Source organism: Protopterus annectens, chromosome 11.part0 (genome assembly GCF_019279795.1).
Source record: "Protopterus annectens isolate FY-2018-M chromosome 11.part0, PAN1.0, whole genome shotgun sequence".
Lineage (NCBI taxonomy): Eukaryota > Metazoa > Chordata > Ceratodontiformes > Protopteridae > Protopterus > Protopterus annectens.
In genome coordinates this window covers 174,715,686-174,735,440 of record NC_056745.1, presented here as the reverse complement: position 1 = coordinate 174,735,440, position 19,755 = coordinate 174,715,686, and the positions used below count along the sequence as shown (strand labels likewise).

General features: G+C 40.3%; 1 protein-coding gene across 3 annotated transcripts in view; it reads right to left on the bottom strand.

Moving 5' to 3' along the window:
* CRACR2A (calcium release activated channel regulator 2A) overlaps nucleotides 1-19,755 on the bottom strand; it is a 1,193,169-nt gene that overhangs the window by 52,705 nt on the left and 1,120,709 nt on the right. For all 3 annotated transcript variants that reach the window (XM_044087573.1, XM_044087571.1, XM_044087572.1), the window contains exons 17-18: nucleotides 8,565-8,666; nucleotides 1,375-1,451 (exon numbers count right to left, since the gene is read on the bottom strand). In XM_044087573.1, the coding sequence (XP_043943508.1) occupies nucleotides 1,375-1,451; nucleotides 8,565-8,666 (179 nt within the window). The remainder of the gene's footprint in view (nucleotides 1-1,374; nucleotides 1,452-8,564; nucleotides 8,667-19,755) is intronic.

Genomic DNA, 19,755 nt, shown 5'->3' with positions numbered 1-19,755 from the left:
TAGCCCATACTCAAGTGAGCCTGCAATCAGTGACTTGGGTACCTTGGTCAATAGCGCCATCTCCTTTGATCATCGTGTAGCAGCCATAGTCAGAAAAACCTTATATATCTCACAATTAATCACAAAGGGCATTTTCTTCTAAAGCCAAGGAAGTTATTGTAACCTTGTACTCAGCCCTGGTTAGAGCCATTATAGAATATACTATACCCTTTGGTATATTTCACTAGACCTATCAAAAAACTTGAAAAACCACAGAGGTTCCTAACAAAAAGTATCTCTGTTCTCAAAAACTGTTTTCAGGAAAGCTGGAATCACTGACCCTGCACCCTGTGCTACATAGGCTCTTGAAGAAGATCTGTGCTTTTCTTTCCTTGCCATTGGGGATTTTATTTTCCAAGATCTCCTTTTTCGTTATATATCAAATAGTGTAGCCAACACTAGTAGTGTCAGTGGTATAGGATGAGCATATCTACCTTTCAAGCAGTTGACCTGTGTTCAGTTCCTGGCCAATGCAAGAGGCCTGTACAAACACTAGAACAAGAGATCTCAATTTACATCCGTTAATAAAACTAAATGGAGAGATAAGTTCATTACCCAACACCCCCCCCCCTTTAAATGTTAAGCAATGTGACTCCATGTTGGCAATCATGTAAAGCTTAGACAGTTGGATGAGTGCCCTAAACACACTCTGGGCCTTACATGCCTTGCCCTCCTTCAAAGAACTGGTAGAGCCATATAGTCTTTTTTGGCAATACATGCATAAATGACCTCTGGTCCAACAGCCTTGAATTTCCTGTGATTTCTATGAAATGGGCATTACCCAAAATACTTTGCTGTACGATGTGGTTATGGATAGTCCATTAATATTATCCTTTCACCTCCCTTTCTTCTTGTTCATTGACTACAATCTCTGACCCAATGCAATTCTTTCAAGAAAGTGGAATAGGACAATCTAGCAGTAAGTCATGCAAGCCCAGAACTACAAAAGTAAACATGGTGTCAGAAGAAACTGTAAGCAAGGCAAGGCCTTTGAAGCAGTTTATCAGTTGGCAGGGGAGGGGATCAATGAGAAAAAGCTTAGCCTTCCTGTTCAATGTCTGTTGTAAAAGCGTGCTATACGATACCCTATTCAACACTTCTAGTAACAAACAAGGTTGTGCATTTTCTTCAATTCTGTGACATAGCAAGTGCTTTGGTTGCACACAAGAGTGTTGCTGTTAGTTACTTCCACAGAGTTTACAGTTAAATGTTGCTTTTGTACCTTGTTAAAAGAACAACTTACTTTTAACTTAAGCAAGAATTGTCACACATCTCTTATCCATGTTATAAAATGTCAAACATAAAAAAATGTCTTATTTATTTGACTGAACTTACCTGGCTAAGTGAAGCATGGATTCTTTGACATTATGACCTGATGATGCACTACATTCATAGAAAATTAAATTGTTATCCTACAGAGAAAAGGAAAAACATTAGTATAAAATGCTTAGATTATCTTACATATTATGCGTTATAATGTGCTGGGTCTATCTTACTGTGTTTGTTAATTAGGCTTTGTTATTTATGGTTTTCTGTTTCCCTGGTGTGTGTGGGTCTTACCTGTAAAAGGGACATACCTGGTATAACCTGTGGTAGTTCTCATTATAGAGATGAACAAAATGTAAGTCAAATAATAAATTGTGTCCAATACTGACACTGAGATTTCCAGAGAGGTATATCAATATACTGAGTCAATTTTAAAATGTGTGCCTACTTGCAATACTAAACCCATGTGCAAAAAAAAAAAAAAAAAACAAGCATGAACTAAGCACTATAACGCAATGCTGTTTAGTCAATGCAAAAATTAATGCAAATGAATACTGTTTCAAGATTCCTGTTGGGAAGTGGCAAAAAAAAGCAAGAAACCCGAGGGCAGTACAGCATTTCTCTGCTCATTCTTGAACTCTGCGCTGTTCAGCAGTAATGCATTTCAGAACCACACTTAGAACTATTGTGAGCATTTGCTACATTGAACAGACTGCAGCTGCCTATTTCTTGGTTTGTTGGTTGTTGTATATAACCTGGCTCATAAAAATGCCACAATTCAAAGGTTCAGTTGTCAGGGTTTCAATCATGTGTTCAGCCCCAAAAAACAAAAGTGCTTGTCATCACGGTGGCAGATCACAAGTACACTAGTGTGACAGTGGAAGATCACAAGCACACCAGTGTGACAGTGGCAGACTGCAGGCAGAATTCAGTTTGAACTGGTTTATAAATGTAGAGCAGTAAAAAGGCTTTGCCTGAAAAGTGAAACAGTACAGGAAAATCTACGACAGTCAAAAAACAAACACACAAAAAATGTATTGTCATAGATCAAAGGCAGGAATGTTTACTCAAGCATGTGTCTAACTATACAGGAGTGTTTAATCGTTTATATATTTATTTATGTGTGTGTGTGTGTGTGTGTGTGTGTGTGTGTGTGTGTGTGTGTGTGTGTGTGTGTGTGTGTGTCTGTGTAATGATATAAGCTTCTACAAAATGTTCAAAACCTAATAACTCAAAATTAAATTGCTTTAACTATTTGATAGCTAAAAGTTACATGCAAAGAAATGAGACACATTGAAATAACTGCCATCTTCACTCCCAGAATCATCCCCCAACTTATATGCACAACAGTGTTCAAAAGAGTACACATTGGTAGTTGCATTTAGATCATCTGCTCCCCTGAGAAATGTGTAACAACTAAAAAAAATTGCATATATATATATATATATATATATATATATATATATAAAACGGGAAAACAATGGATGGTTGTGAGGCCAGATGCCACATGTGAAGAGCCTCCCCAACTCACTCTTTGACAGTCCTTCACTATTTTGTATAATGTCCACTCTGTTTTTTTTTTTTTTTGCATGTTCTTGTAATTTTACAGGACAGTTTTGTTTCTTTCTTGGTGATTTTTTTAGAAACAAAATAGTCCTTTTTCTTGTTTACTAACACTGGCATATTTTACATATTGTTCATTTAGAAATGGCTACATTATAGTCAATGAATATGTGCACCTGACTGGAAATGTGTGTGTGTGTGTGTGTGTGTGTGTGTGTGTGTGTGTGTGTGTGTGTGTGTGTGTGTGTGTGTAAGAGCCTCTCTGTCTATAAGTCTGTGTGCATGAACACATACATCTGTGTGTGTCTGCTTGCATGTGGGTGTGCATCTGTGAGATCTATGTGTCTGCCTGCATGTCTATGTGTATGTATGTGGGTGTGTGTGTATGTGTGCATCTGTGAGATCTGTGTGTCTGTTAATGTGTGTGTGTGACTCTGAGTGTGTATTTCAGCATTTCAGTGTATTTGTGCATTTAAAATAATTCCAAAGAATATATATAAGCCTTACAGTGTTTTTCTGCCTGGAGCGGTTACATTCTGCTATGCCATTTATTACACTGAACACAATTGACAACACAGAGCTGCTGTCTGGTAATAAGCGCTATTCTGAAATTCCAATCTGAGATATGGGAGGGGGAAATCTATGTAGAGTTGCAACATTTTGCATTAAACTTCATAGCACTTTCTACCAATGGAAAATAGCATTAATACACAGAAACATGTGTGTGTGCATGTCAGCTCACCCACATACACACACACACACACACACACACACACACACACACACACACACACAGACACACACACACACACACACACACACACACACACACACACACACATACACACACACACACACACACACACACACACACACACACACAAATATAGACTTCCACTGAAACCGTTGGCTAATTACTTCATTTTTAGCCATGACAGCTATTGTGACAGCCTCTCACAGACTTGCTTAACTAGTTTATTCACAGGATTAAGGAGCTGGTGAAAAGCTTTGTAGTGACACAATTTTACTTTGTAAGGAGTACTAAAATCTAAGCTATATTAGTTGACACTGAAGTTTGTTTATGATGTACAGAGTACCGGCTCCACAAAGTCTCCCTTGGAACTAGACAAACTTTCAACTTAAGCACGCAAGCCATTATTTCTCAGCCTGGCACTTGCTCAAAACTTATAGCAAGACTTATAAACCCTAGCACTAGACCCACCTGTACTGTACAGAACAACAAGGCTCTCTATTCGACCTTACCAGCCATCCAGTAAAACAGTTCAATGTACTTATCCAGGCATGTCCAAAGGGCAGTTTCAGGTGTACTCTCCAGTCCAACTGGTGAATCTGGGCATTTTGAGGCAATGTTACAATTGCCTCATGTACAATGACAACCCCTCCTCCTACCACCAAACACTAATACATGTGAGAGATGCAATTATACAGCCAAACTGGAGGCTAGGCTCGCTCAACCCAAGACTGGATCAGACAGTCAGGAGGAGAAGGGAAATACTTGCACCACACCACCAGTCTCACATAGACCCATTAAACCAGCACTGGCAAAAAATACGCATAAATACATGAAAACATACTCGGAGGCTCAAAATAAAAATCTGCAAAACCAACAGAGACCTCAGAAGCAAACAGCCAAGCAACCTCCACCCTCCAACATAAACCATGAAACACATACTTCACAAAACCAGTGTGCCATGCAATCACAGCCCTTAAGGCAAAATAACATACCCAACATACTAGTAATAGGTGACTCTATAGTCAGGCACACTGACGTCCCACTCACTAGGCTGAATAAGGAGAAGGTTACAGTTAGCTGCCTCTCGGGTGCCAGGATCAGTCACATAACACAAGCACTCAGGTCACTCCAGAACAAGTACAAATATGTCTCTGTCATTGTCCATGTTGGTGTGAATGACCTGAGCCATACCTCTCTGGACTACATGAAAAAAGAGACATGGAAGAGCTCTCTGATCATGCAGCCTAGGCCGGTATGACCCTGACCCTGAGTAGCATTCTGCCTTCACCAAGAATGATACCACGGTATAAAGAAAAAATTCTCGATTTCAACAATTGGCTAAGTTTCTGGTGTCATTCAAAGGGGATCCAGTGTCTGTCCTGCTGGGATGACATGCTCGACAAGCCCCGCTGCTTCGCTAGAGATGGCTTGCACCTGTCACCCTTAAGCTTTCAAATATTGGTCAAGGCTCTTGCCACCCCCATAGTGCCTTTTTTAGGTAAGGCTCAAAAGACAAACCTACTGCCATAAATAGCACAAGTAACAAAAAGCTGAGGGTAATGCTACTCAATGCCAAAAGTCTGAACCTCAAAATGCACACACTCAAGGTACTCCTCATTATGGAGAAAATCGATATATGTGCAGTAACAGAAACCTGGTTTAAGGCTCCACAGAGCACCCCAGCACTACCAGGCTACAACTCATACCATACATTTCGGCCACAGAACCCAAACCACAATACAAAAGGCAGGGGCGTATCCATATTCATCAAGGATACCCACACCTCCAGGTTAGTGGCACAGCACGATGCTTCAGAGATCATCCACGTGCAACTAACAATGGACAAAACTACAATTCAAATTGTAGCTTGCTACAGATCACCCACCATGTCCCAGGACCCCCATTCCACGTTTCTGGAAACACTGGGAAACATAAAGGTCCTACCAAATACCCTAATATTGGGTGATTTCAATTACCCAAACATTAACTGGGAGAACTACTCAAGGATCAACTCCCTTGCCCAACATTTCCTAGAATTTATAAACTCAAAATGCTCTGGTTCAAATGGTCAACACTCCCACCAGCGGTGACAACATACTGGACCTTGTCATCACCAACATGGGTGACCGGTGTTCCACACCGGAGGTCAACCCCTCGCTGGTTAGATCTGACCATAAACAAATCACTTTGGATATCCACATTCTGCCCCCACCCCTGAACAAGAAAACCACCATGAAAAACTTTTCAAAAGCAAACTTCACATTACTTAAGATCGAGGTGGAAAGATTCAAAGCCCCCATGCTGAAGGATAACAGTGTCCAAGCTGCAGAATCCTTTACTAATGCATTCTACTGGCACCTACAAAAATGCATGGATCATGCCATCCCAAGCTAAACCAAGACTCACTCCTTCAAGTAAAGGAAACCAGTCTGGTGGACTCCTGCCATAAACAAGCTATACAATAGAAGGAGGAAACTAGTACAGAAAAGAATAAAATCCCAAGAAGGGAAGACATCCCTAACCAGTATCAGTAAGAAACTATGATCCCTCATAAAATCATCCAAGGCGAGCTTTGAAAGAACAATTACCAAGGACTCCAAAGATAACCACAAGACATTCTTTAGCTATGTCAAGAATCTAAGTGGCAATGCTCAGATCTGCTCGGAGTTAGTGCAGAATGGCACAACATACACTGAACATACCGATATCGCCAACATCCTGGCAGACAGGTTCAGTGCAAACTTCACCCCGCTCTCACTCCCAAAAGGACCCATAACCATACCAGAAGAATGTAGAGTCCCTGAAATCACAGGCACTCAGGTGAAAACAGCCCTCTCCAAAGTAAAAAACACAGCATCAATGGGACCGGATGGTGTCCCAGGCTGCATCCTACATGAGCTCAAACATGAACTAACCCCTCACCTAAACACACTGTTCAAACTCAGCCTCTCCACAGGCTATGTACCCATAGTGTCACACAGCAATGGTTATTCCGCTCCACAAAGGTGGAGCCACAACAGACCCCGGGAACTATCACCCTATAAGCCTGACTAGCTTCGTCTGCAAGGCTATGGAGTGGAGCACATCATCATGTAACTCATTAACAGAGACATTGGGAACCTCCAAACACTAGACCCTACCCAGTTCAGCTTTAAGGGCAGATCATGCCTCCAAAACTTGGTGGACTTCTTTGAGACAGTTACCAAGGCTATAGACGAGGGAAAGGTGGTACACACAGCCTACCTAGACCTCACAAAGGCCTTTGACACCATTCCCCATTCTGGTATTATAGACAAGCTCACCAGCCTGACCATAAATCCCTACGTCACAAGATGGGTTGCCAACTGGCTCACTGACAGAACCCACATGGTGAAAGTTGCGGGAGCTAGATCAGACTCTTAACCGGTTACAAGTGGCATTCCCCAGGGCTCAGTCCTAGGACCCCTCCTGTTCGGCATATACTTCTCAGAGGTACAGGCAAGCATATGAGGACTATGGCTGACCAGGTTCGCAGACGACTGCAAACTAGGGGCTATAATTGACTCTCTGGCTGACACAGACATCCTGCAAAAGGGTCTCGCTGAGACGGATACCTGGTGTCAAAATCATGGCCTCAAGCTAAATGCCAAATAGTGCATAGTCATCCCCTTTGGAAAAAACAAAGTACCCACAAACTACCGCATAGGTGGTAGTCCCCTAAATATGGAAGACGTAATAAGGGATCTGGGGACCCAAGTAGATAGCAATCTCACCTTTGATAATCACATTGCCAAAGTGGTTAGAAAATCCTTCTACATGGCCCACCTAATCACAAAAGGTTCACATCCAGATCAAAAGAGGTCATTGTGCCCCTCTACTCATCACTCATCAGACCCATCATAGAGTACAATGCCCCATTTGGGATGTACCTTACAAGACACCTGCAACAGCTGGAAAGACCACAGAATTACCTCACCAAGAAGATCACTGGCCTCAAACAGATGCCCTATGCAGCTCGACTGAAGAAATTACAGCTGTACTCTGTTGCATACCGCCTACTCAGAGGTGATCTCTGCCTGACATACAAGGCCATGTCCAACCCATAATTGATGGACATGCTCCAGCTAAAGAAAACCTTATCCCCGCAAGCCACATGCTCTAGGAATCTACCTCACCACAACAATAAATAGGATGTGCTGTTGGAATAGATTCCTGTCCCAGAGACTTCCCATGCTTTGGAACAAGATCCCAATCTACATTAGGCAGAGCTCCTTGTTAACACTCTTCAAAAGAAACCTTGACGACTGGATGGGAAACAGAAAGTTTACCTTGGGGATCACTTCAGTGGCTCTGCTAGAGAGAGGCACAGGGAACTAGTCTAAGGGGGTGGCGAAAGCCTAGTACCTACCTATGAAGCTATGATAGTGGTCACGTCTGCACCCCTTATTTAACACACTGACAATCTCAATGCACAGCATATGATCTACAAGTAACAACACCTAAATACACGACTTGCAGCTCTTGCACTAACAAATGTGCAAGCTACCTTCAGTAACCTTGATAAGTATTCAAGTAGTGATTTATTGGGACTGACTGTCTGCTTATATGGGGGAATTTCAGCCGCTGATGGGCAGATTTTTATCACATGGAAAGAGAGTTCACTCTGATGTTCTGCACTTTAGAAAATCCTGCAATGTGCATTTTTTAATATCAGTCATTTCAGGTAAAGACAGATGTTTAGACTGAAATGAGGATTCATATTAACATGCAACCTCTCCCACAACACACACACACACACACACACACACACACACACACACACACCTCTGTGGGAAATGATGGAAAACTGCCTGATCATATCTCTGTAGACATATGAATATATGAGCCTCATAGCATTTACTTGTTTTCTAATGTTGTCGATACAGCTTGTAACGATTTTAAATCAAGAAAGCAGCACACTAACCTTAGCTAGCCGTTTTCCTGTTTCTCTAGGAACTTCACGCTCAGTCTCCATGTCAGTTTTATTTCCAAGAAGTAGGACAGCTATATCATTACCAGCAACTTCCTGTGCATGAATGACAAAAGAGACACACAATTAAGCAAATTCTGTCCCAAGGAGCTAACCACCAAATAGTAGAGTTTTGCAAACTACATATTACCATCTTAATGATTTACTTGTGTTGCTAGCAAGATTTATGATTGAGCATTGCATTGTCTTACGTTTTTAAGAAAATACTATCCCTGACCAAAATGAGGAAAAATTTTAATTTTATACTGCATTTTTATAACTGCAATGACAGGTAAGATCACACAAAAAGCAAAAGAAGAAAGTGCTGGCATTATGAAATATATAACTGCAACAGGAACCTTTAAATTAGTAATTTCTTTAGCTAAGTTAATAGCTGTAGTAGTGCCATACAATAAAGCCAGAAATGTAATGTTTTGCAGTGTTGGCAATTATCTTTCAGCTGTTTAATCTATGGAAAGGGATACATTTAAAATCATCTGGCAATTGAACATTTTAATATATCAGCTATCAGAATTACTATCTTATTTTCTATCGTGGACTTTATATCCATCCATTTTGTTTTCTAATCCACGACATAAACACACACAAAAATTGGCACAAATGGTCAACAGAGAGTAAAATATGCATATGATGTAAGTTTACTGACTGCCCATTTGCAAACCTGAGCACTCTCGTCTATGCTGTTGGCTGTCCAAATAATGGTTTCTGCTGTTCAGCAAGCTAGCCTGTAACCTTATATGTATATGTTTCAGAGCTACCCACTCGGACTACAGCTGTTAGGTGCTTCAGCCATTTGTCACCTGCTATACACTAAGTCATACATCACTGTACCTTTTCATCATATCTCTCTCTCCTTAATCTTCACAAATCTTCCTTATTTTATTTTCTGATCCAACCTTTATATTCTGCACTCTTCCCTTAATTATCCAGATCATTCTGTTGAACAGCTGTGCTTAGGCCATGCAATATTCCAAGTGAGGTATAACTAGCAATTTTCTAAAGGCAGAACAGCTTCCTGTAGCACTCACGATCTTTCTGCTGAAAAGTCCCAATAGCCATCATCAAACTGTATCACTGGGTCTCTATCTGAAGTGCAAGACCCAATCCTGTAACTGCTACACATTCATGAATAAAATAAATTGTGATACAAAAATAGAAACCATGAACTCCATTACTCTAAAAGAATTTGCCAGGAAGGGTTCACTCCACCTGGCAGCCCCCAACATGATGGAGGGGCTGTGTATCACATTACTGTGTGAATAAATACTAATTCATAGATTGCTCTACTTTTCAGAAGTGGAGACTCTGGCACACTGCAACCTTCAGCTCAGTAAATATTGCCAGAAACTCACACTTTCAGTTCTGATAATCAGGCATTGCAAATAGAGTCCATAGAAAGTCAATATGTATTCTTGTAACACTGTGTCTGAATCATCTTTACAATAATTATTACCAAAAGCAACTGAATGGCAAAATAATTAAATTAATTCCCTCCTCCAGTTGAGCTCCATTTGTGAAATAATTGTTTTCATATTTCCTGGTTCCCAAGTGTATTGAAAGCAAATGCTGTGAGTATGTTTGTTAGTTATTTGCCTGCCTCAGAAATTGTTTTAAAAATCTACGTGCTTCTGTTTAGCATCTAAAATGAGAGCATAGTCTATTAAAATCATGGCACCCAGATGTCACCTCATTTTACTGGACCAAGACATAGGTCAGAATGAATCTGTTTTATTAATAAAGGGCATGCTGTTGAGCACACAACATCATTTATGCTTGTGAGAAATATGACTGGGTACTATGAATGCTATATAATGCACCAAAATAATAAGGCAATAGATGCAAGAATCATATTCAACATTTAACTTTATTAAATTTAACAATTTACCTTTCTAAGCACGTAAAAATCAACTACCAATCATTAGCGGACCGGAGTTCTGCTGTGGCGACCCCTTACCGGGAAAAGCCGAAAAACACAACAACCTTTCTAAGTTTTCCAAAAATATGTATTAATTAAAAAACAATCTGGTTGTACGCTCAGGTGCCACTACACTTCTTGCTTTTCTTTATTGTTCTAGTACCCATGGATTGGGGTGAACATTGTCCCGGTCTTTGCAGTCTCTGTTTATTATTGCAAGTTCCCTGAAATAATAAATTGACAGACACAACTGCATATGTGATTAGTACACTGAAGTCTAAATTCTCATTTTTTAATTTCTTCAGATATTTAAGGGTTCTAATAGCTTGGCAGAAACAGACCCCATGCTTAAGTCAGGATGTGATTAAAGTATATGAAATTTGCATTGCTTCAGTCTTTCATGTGTGGTATTTAAGCTCTTTCAGCACCCACAGTATACACAGAAATACCTCATGATACATAAGTTTATAAGTTGCGTTAGGTTCCGAATTCATTGAAACTCTCGCGTGAAGCACTTGCCTGGTGAAGAAGAACCATACACTACACCGACATTTATTTAAAAAATGAAAACAACTACAACACACACCCACCTCCCACCTCTCTAAAAAGCCAGAATAAATAAACGCTAAACTGTGTGTTAAGCTAAACTGCATAAAAACCGAACACTTTCTTTTTTAACGTTTAACACACTTTATTCCACTTTTCCACTTGAAGTGTGCAAACATTACACTTTCGCCAGGGCTCCCTTCCCAACTTCTTCAGAAAAACAACAACCCATACTTGGACATACACCCTTTATATAGCCCTATAAACGTCATCATTAATTAATTATTGATTAATTGCATAAAATCTAAACTTTATTTAACCATAAATAATAAAATTTTCTATAATAGAATTTTACATACATATATACATAATAGCAAACATTAAATCAATCAAGTTAAATTAAAATTTTTTTAATATACTTGTTTTGTCTAGTAGTGTTATGCTCTAAGAAGACACTTAAAACCCTTAAACAAATACATACCTTTTCTTCTACCAACATATGTCACTACCTAATTACACTAAAATAAAAAATAAAAATAAAAAATTATTATTAATGCGTTAAAACTGTATAAAAATGTTATAGTAGTTGTTCAAGTAAACCTAAACTGTCTTAGCGTAGTTACTTATATTTGCAACCTATTTCAATATATTTGAAAATCCTTTTTTTATTAGCCCTGTTGATCCAACTAGTATCGGGACTATCTGGGTTTCTAAACTGCAGCTTGCTCTTCTTTCAGCTTGCATATCCTGGCATTTAATAACTTTACATCTGTCAGTTGGTCAGAGAATATAACTGCCAAATCTAGCTATTTCAGTGATTAATATTATGTCAGCCCTGTTTTTCTTTTACCACAATACCTGGTTATATTGCTACTACTTTTTTGCTTTTTGCTATTGGATGATTCCATGTTATCACAACTTCTACACTTTCAGTAATTTGCTTCTCAACTACCCAAATGTTTTAGCATTAGCACATCCTCAGTATTACTACTTTGCCATGTTATACAGATACTTAGCCATGACTAAATCTTAACCAGCAAAAAGATTTGTAACTGCTTTATTCTTATAGAAGGGAACACTTAATGATATCATACCCGACAAAGGGCTGCAATACAAAAGTAAGGAATTTGGAAGACTTGTCTAGGAGTGGGAATTCAAGCATGTCATTATATCATGATAAATATGGGAAAGTTGGGGAAGCCATCCAAATAGTGAAAAATATCATGAGAAATTGGGGTTCACTATGAATAATCTCATCTGCTTTAATCAACACATCAGCATTCAACCCTAAAACATTTAAAACCTTGGGAGGTCACTAGCTGAAAAAGCAATACTCCCAAGGTCATAAAACACAAAAAAAACTTTACAGGGATGAAGTGACCTGCAGCCATAACATTGGGGGAGCCTCCACATTCAAAAATATAGTATATACGGGAACAATGTTTTTCATAAATGTGAGTTTCCATTAACTGAAACTCAGCTAATTGATCATTACCAGCTTTTTCACAGTGAACTCCTGTCACTCAGAATACTTCAAATCACAAATCCTGGAATACACACTACTTTCAATCACAAAGATATTTTAAAAAATCTACTTTATTGCAGTTGCAAGTCTCCCTGCACCTGCACCTTCCATACCCCTTCTAATTCTATATACCAACTCTGAAATCACAATACAGTGGGTTAAAGGCAAATTCTCCAATCCCCACTGTACAGTGATCTTGTACTGAAAAAAGAAGCTGGTTCATGTGATCAGCCATCAGTTGTTTTTGAACAGATCTACCAGGTTTTTTGACTAAATAATGTAGATGTCTCAGTTGGATGTAGGGAACCCATATATACATAACCTAACTGTCCTAATGTCAAAAATCAGCTGTTAATTCCAAAAATGTCAGACACGACATTTTCGGCATTAACAGCAATGTCACCCTTGCCGCTACTCCCTAACTAGCACACCTGACATCCAAATTATTGCAGGGGAGCAAGCCCCCCTGCACCCCCCTGTGGGGGGTTGTGCCCTCTACACCCCCCTAACTATATATTCCAACTCTGAGATCGCACTACAGTGAGGAAAGGGATGTATTTCCCTAACTGCACTGTACTGCGATCCCTGTACATCCCTTCAAACATATTTGTGAATGCACAGTCCAATCACAAATATAACATTCACTCATGTAACCTGCACACATATGAAGTATTTGAAAATCTGTAGTTCAAATACTTCATAGCAGTGCAATGGTACGGTGACATTTCAATAAAGTCAGGAGGAGTTATATGTTATGTACATCAGTGTTTAAACTTTATAGGCACGACTTTCAATAAAGAAAAATAAAGTAAAGGACTAGGGATATAGGAAAGATGGGAGTATATTTTTTTGATGAAAGAAATCACTTTTTCGCATTAAGAGTTGGGGTAAAATATAAGTGAGGAACAATGGAATAAAATAAAGAATATTTGTTGTTTTTGGAAAACATGCAAGCTATCATTTAATAAAAATGTTTATTTGATTAATTCAGTTATACTGAGAAATAGTGCATATTTAGCTATTGTTTATTTGTTGCCAATAATCTATGAAAAGAAATACTGCAAGTATTTTTTTTTCTTTCATATGAGATTCGAGATTGAATCCAGTGAAGGGAGGAGTCTTACAAATGGACAAGCAAAATGGAGGTTTAGGATTAATGAACCCAACTGCTTCTTTGAATTTCTATAAAGTTCTGTTTTAGATAAATGAGAAAAATGGGAAGCTACTAGTAAATTTACTAAAGTAGAAATATAACTGGCATTTGGGTATGTTAAAAAATCAGGAAGAGAATGTGTAAATGAACAAATAAAATGTCACCAAGAAAAAAATGTTTTATGGCAAATAAAAATGAAAGAAACAGAAAATGAGGAAGCTGTGGTATAAAATCTCATGATACAATATTATGTTAATTCATGGGTTGATCTAGTGAATGAAAAAGTTAAAGCTATATAAGAAAAGCATAGTGTGATAAGCAAGTAGAATGTCAAGATATTTGACAGAGATAGGTGACTAATACATTTCCAGTAAAAGGAAATATTCCAAATTTAAAAAAAAAAATCAAGGAAATTATTTGTGTGTGTATATATATATATATATATATATATATATATATATATATATATATGGTTCTACCTGACTTAGTCGACAGTGCAGAAGACTGACAACGGAATCCGGAGCTCCAGAAGATCGACAATGAAGAAGACCGACGCGAATCGCGAGTGCCAGAACATCGACAATGCAGAAGACCGACACAACGGATGACAACACCGACGCCAAGGATGCCGACATGGGAAAAGGCTGTGTGAGTATGCGGTAGTGACGGACGTTAGGGTGCGAGTCAGGTAAGTGTGGATATTGACGGTCTGTGGGGATAGGGGTGGGTTAAGTGAGTTAGGGTTAGGGAGCGATAGGGGTGGGTTAAGTGAGTTAGGGTTAGGAGCGGGTTAGGTAAGTGTCGGTAGGGATAGACTTTGGGATAGGGGCGGTTAAGTGAGTTAGGGTTAGGAGCGGGTTAGGTAAGTTTGCGGTAGGGATAGACTTTGGGATAGGCGGGTTAAGTGAGTTAGGGTTAGGGAGGCGGGTTAGGTAATGCGATAGTGACGGACCTTAGGGTTAGGGTAAGGTTTAGTGTGAATTTGTAAGGATTTTGGTGTGCTTGTGTTGTGTGTGTGGTTTGTGGAATGGGGATGTGTTTTGTTTTTTATTGTTGTTATTGTGGTGTGTGCAGTGTATGGGGTTTCGTGTTTGTGTACCGTCGGTTATTTCGTTGTCGGGTATGTGAGGTTTCGTGTTAATGGACTGTCGATTATGTGGTGTCGGTGATGTTGTTGTCGGTGTTGTGTGGTTTCGACTATGTCAGGTAGAACCATATATATATATATATATATATATATATATATATATATATATATATATATATATATTTATTGTGGCAAAGAATGAACTACAGAAAGTACAGTTTTGTACCTACCATAAATGTAGATGTTAGAGTGTTCAGACTGCTGCAGTCATCACACTTGGGTTATCTGCAGTCAGGCAGTCTTGCAGTCGGCCCGAGTTCCAAAGTCTTGGTCCGGCATCAGTTGCTGTCGCTTCTTCCCTGACGTCAGTGCGACAGGGGTATAAAAGAGGCAGCCGACGCCATTGTCTTCAGTTTTTCTTGCCCCAGATGTCGGGTGCCCCCAAATAGGAAGGCAATACAAAATCCTAAGCAAATTACATAAGTAGAAAACAATAGCTACAGATGTAAGCAAATACACCATATAGAAATACATCTTAGAGATTGTAGGGAGCTATAGATAAAACCCGGGTAAGAAGAGGGGAAGGTAGGAGGGTAACCTGGACTGCAGCAGTGTGAACACTCGAACATCTACATTTATGGTAGGTACAAAACTGTACTATGTTCATCGTGTTACACTGCTGCAGTCATCACACCTGGGTTGAATCCCAAAGCTAAGGCTGAGCAGTTGGTACTAAACAGGGTTTGGAAAAGCTAGTAGGCCCTGCAAAACTGCAGTGGCAAAGCCAGCTCTGGTTTTTGAGTATAGACATAGGTGGTAGTGCTTGGTGAAGGTGTGCACTGAACTCCAAGTTGCAGCTTCCAAAATATCCTTGGTTGGTACCCCTCTGAGGAAGGCTGCTGATGTTGCTGTAGCCCTGGTGGAATGAGGCCTAATGTTACCAGGTACAGGTTTCCCATGGTGTGTGTAGCAGAAACGGATACAATGTCCTATCCATTTTGAAATGGTCTGTTTTGATATAGGCTTTCCTTGAGATCCTGCAGCATAGGATACAAAGAGCTGATCAGATTTTCTGAAAACGTTTGTTTTATCCAAGTAGAAACGTAATTGCCTGTGAATGTCCAAAGAGTATAGGAGCCTTTCCCCTTTATTCTGGGGGTTTGGATAAAAGGTGGGTAAATGAATGGTTTGGTTTGGAGCCACACTGGATACTACCTTTGGCATAAAGGAAGGGTTAGTTCATAAAGAGACTCTGTCTTGATGAAAAATGATGAAAGGCTCCACTGCCATTAGGGCCTGTAGCTCTGAGAATCTTTGTGCTGAAGTTATTGCTAGCAGCAGGGCAGTTTTCCATGATAAAAATTGTAAATCAGCTGAAAAAGCTAGCTCGAAGGGCGGTAGTTTTTCCAAAACAAAATTGAGGTCCCAAGTTAGTGTTGGTGCTCTTCGGGGCGGTCTTATGTTCTTAGCCCCTCTGAGGTACTGTCTTAATAATGGATGTGAAAAAATAGGAGGATCCGTGTTGTAATGAGCTGAAATAGCTGAAGTGTGGATCTTTATAGATGAAAAGGAAAGGCCTTTGTGCAACATCTCAGTTAAATATTGCAGAATCTGAGGAATATTTGGGACAAGAGGATTCCAGGCACAGAATTTTTTCCATTAGTCTGAGTAGGTTTTCCTGGTGCTGGGTCTCCTGGCCTCCAGAATAACATCCATAACAGCTGTAGAGAGAAGTGTTAACTGATTGTTTAGATAATCTGCCATGCAGCCAGATTTAAAGTCTTGAGCTGGCTGTGTAGAATCTGATTGTTTTGCTGAGTCAGCAGGTGAGGAATTTGAGGTAAAATCCATGGTGGGCCTTGAGCCATGTTGCTTAATATTGGATACCAGTGTTGGCGTGGCCAGTCTGGAGCAATGAGTATCATTTGTGGTCTCTCTAATCTGGCTTTTAACAGCACCTTTGCCAGAAGAGGCAGTGGAGGAAAGGCATACACTGTTAGTGTTTTCCAACTGAATGAGAGGGCGTCCACTTTCCAAGCTAGTGTGTGGTATGTCCTTGTGCAAAACTTTCGCAGTTGGTAGTTTTGGGGGGAAGCAAACAGATCTATGTCTGGGCTCCCCCATTTTTGAGTTATCATTGTGAATACTTGTGGGTCTAGTTTCTACTCATGAGGATCCATGATATTTCTGCTTAGTTTGTCTGCCAATGTATTTTTCTTTCCTGGCAGGAATTGTGCTTGTAGTTGAACTTGGTAGGTCAGTGCTGTGTTCCATAAGGTCATTGTTTGTCTGCATGGGGGTAGGAATGTGTGCCTCCTTCTTTCTTTATGTACCACATCACTGTGGTGTTGTCCATCTTTATTAGAAGTTGTCCTGGATGTAGGAGGTCCTTGAAAGCTGTTAGGGCATTTTGTACAGCTAGCATCTCTTTTTGATTGATGTGGAAATGCATTTGATCTGCAGACCATTTGCCCTAAATACACTGTCCTGCCATGTGTGCTCCCCAGGCGTAATCCGATGCATCTGTTGTCATTGTTTGCCTGGCTGTGAGCAAGGTGAAAGGCTGACACTTGTTGAGGTGACATGCCTGAGCCCACCATAGAAACTTCTGTTGAAGGCAGGGAATTAGTGGTATTATTGTTTCCAAGCTGTGGCTGTGTGGAGTCCATACGCTTTTCAGGTACCATTGTAATTTCCTCATATGCAGTTTGGCATATGGTATTAGTAGTATGCAAGATGCCATGAATCCCAAGGCCTGCAGAATTTTTCTTGCAGGGAGTTGGGTCTTTGTTGCCATCATTTTGAAGTATTGAGTCAGTTGTCCTTGCTTGTCTGGCGTGAGATAAGCCATCTGGGCCATTGTATTTAAGCTGGCACCCAGGAATATTACGTCTTGTAAGGGCACTAGTTTTGACTTATTTTCGTTTACTGTGTACCCTAGGCAACTTAGTAGGTTTTTTACAAACGCCAGATGTTTTAAAAGAATCTCCTTGCTGTCTGCTTGAATAAGGCAGTCATCCAAGAATGGATATATTTGGATTCCTCTTTGTCTGCAGTATGCAATTACTGGTGCTAGGCATTTTGTGAAGACCCTGGGCGCAGCAGATAAGCCAAAGGGCAGTGCAGAGAATTGGTAATGAGTTGTACCTGCTATAAATTGGAGGTATCTTCTGCAATTTTGTCTGATAGGGACATGCAGGTATGCCTCCTTGAGGTCCAACGTTACTAGCCAAGCCTTCTTGCCCAGCATGGGAAGAAGTTGCTGTAGTGTGAGCATCTTGAATTTGGGTACTTCCAGGTATGTGTTTAGAATTAAAAGGTCCAGAATGGGTCTCCAGGCTTTGTCCTTTCGGGGAACCAAAAAGAGTCTCGAGTAAAATCCTTGTCCTTGCTCCTGTGTAGGAACCTGTTGAATGGCTCTCATGTCCATGAGTGCTGTAATTTGTCTTTGAGCCTCTGCCCGTTGATTTGATGGCAGGTTTGGCATTCCTTTTATCCTTGGTAAAGTGTGAAAGTGGAACCTGTATCCTTGAGTTACAATATTTAGGACCCATTTGTCTTTTGTGATGATGTGCCAATTGTCTGCAAAAAGTGCAAGTTTTCCTCCCAAGGGAGTTGCCAAGAGTGATTTGCCTGGCAGTCTGAAGGGTAAGTCATTGTGATTGTCTTCTAATAGTTTGAGACCTGTCTACTACTCCTTTCTGGGTTGTGGCACCCCATTGTCGTTGCTTGTAAGAGCTTTGTGGCTGACAGCTACCGAGCCTTGTGGCTGACAGCTACCCCTTGGGCGTCTGTATTTGCCCCTCTGTGGTCTGTCAGAAGTTGGAAAGGACCCGTTTTTGGTTGGTCAATTTCTGCTGAAACGAGGGAGTTGGAACTGTAAAAAATCCTTGACCGTCTGCGTAGATTTTGCCTTATCCTCCATTTTCTTTAAAACCTCTTCTGCTTTCACACCAAATAAAACATCCTGCTGTAAGGGTGCATCCAATAACTTTGCTTTAACATGATCAGGTAAAGTTTGTTCTTTTAACCAAGCATGCCTACGAATGACAGACCCTGTTACAGCTGCTCTGCAAGAAGCTTCCAATGAATCAAATCCACATTGCAACATATGTTTTCCCACTTGTTCTGTTGCATGCAACAAATCTTGCATTTCCTTGTAATCAGACTGCTCTGTATGTGTGCTCATTTTTTGTTTTAATTGAAACATCAAATATTGTTGATATTTCAGCATGTGAAACTGGCAATTCAAGGCCCTCATAGCTAGAGTAGCTGAGGTATATACTTTCTTTCCCCAGCTGTCTAGTGCTCTAGAATCCCTTTCAGACGGTACAGGATTTTTAGCAATAGAGGCCTTAACCCCTTTGGGACCCTGGGAAATGGTTTCTGGGTCAGCAATAGGGCTTTTATATAGGAATTTATGTGAGTCAGGGACTCTGTAGTATCTGTCTGGTTTGGCTGGTGCAGTAGGTAATGAATCTGGGTTAAGGCTAGATTCTGAATAAACATCATCCACAATGTCTAACACAGGTGGATTAGCAAGGTGTCTGTGCTGGGGTAGTAAGAGGTACTCTCGGAGCCTTTTCTTAGAATCAAAGTAATCCTGGCCTTCCCAGTGGAAATGTTCCCTCATGGTATGTAAAGTTTCCCCAAAAGAGCAGTCTTCTGGGGGAGATGCTGAGGGAATAAACTCTTCAGCATCAGAGTCTTCATAAGGGGGAAAAGAGTACACCTGTTCCTCAGAAGAATCTGAGGTAATGGAAACCTGGTCAGAGGAAGCGTAGTCCTCCTCCTGTCTAGGCATTTTGTCAGGTGGAGGATGGGAACCCCTGATTAGGGTAATTAAGTCTTCCGCCATCTTAAGCATCCGTTTCTTAGGCATGGGGCCTTGCACTGGAG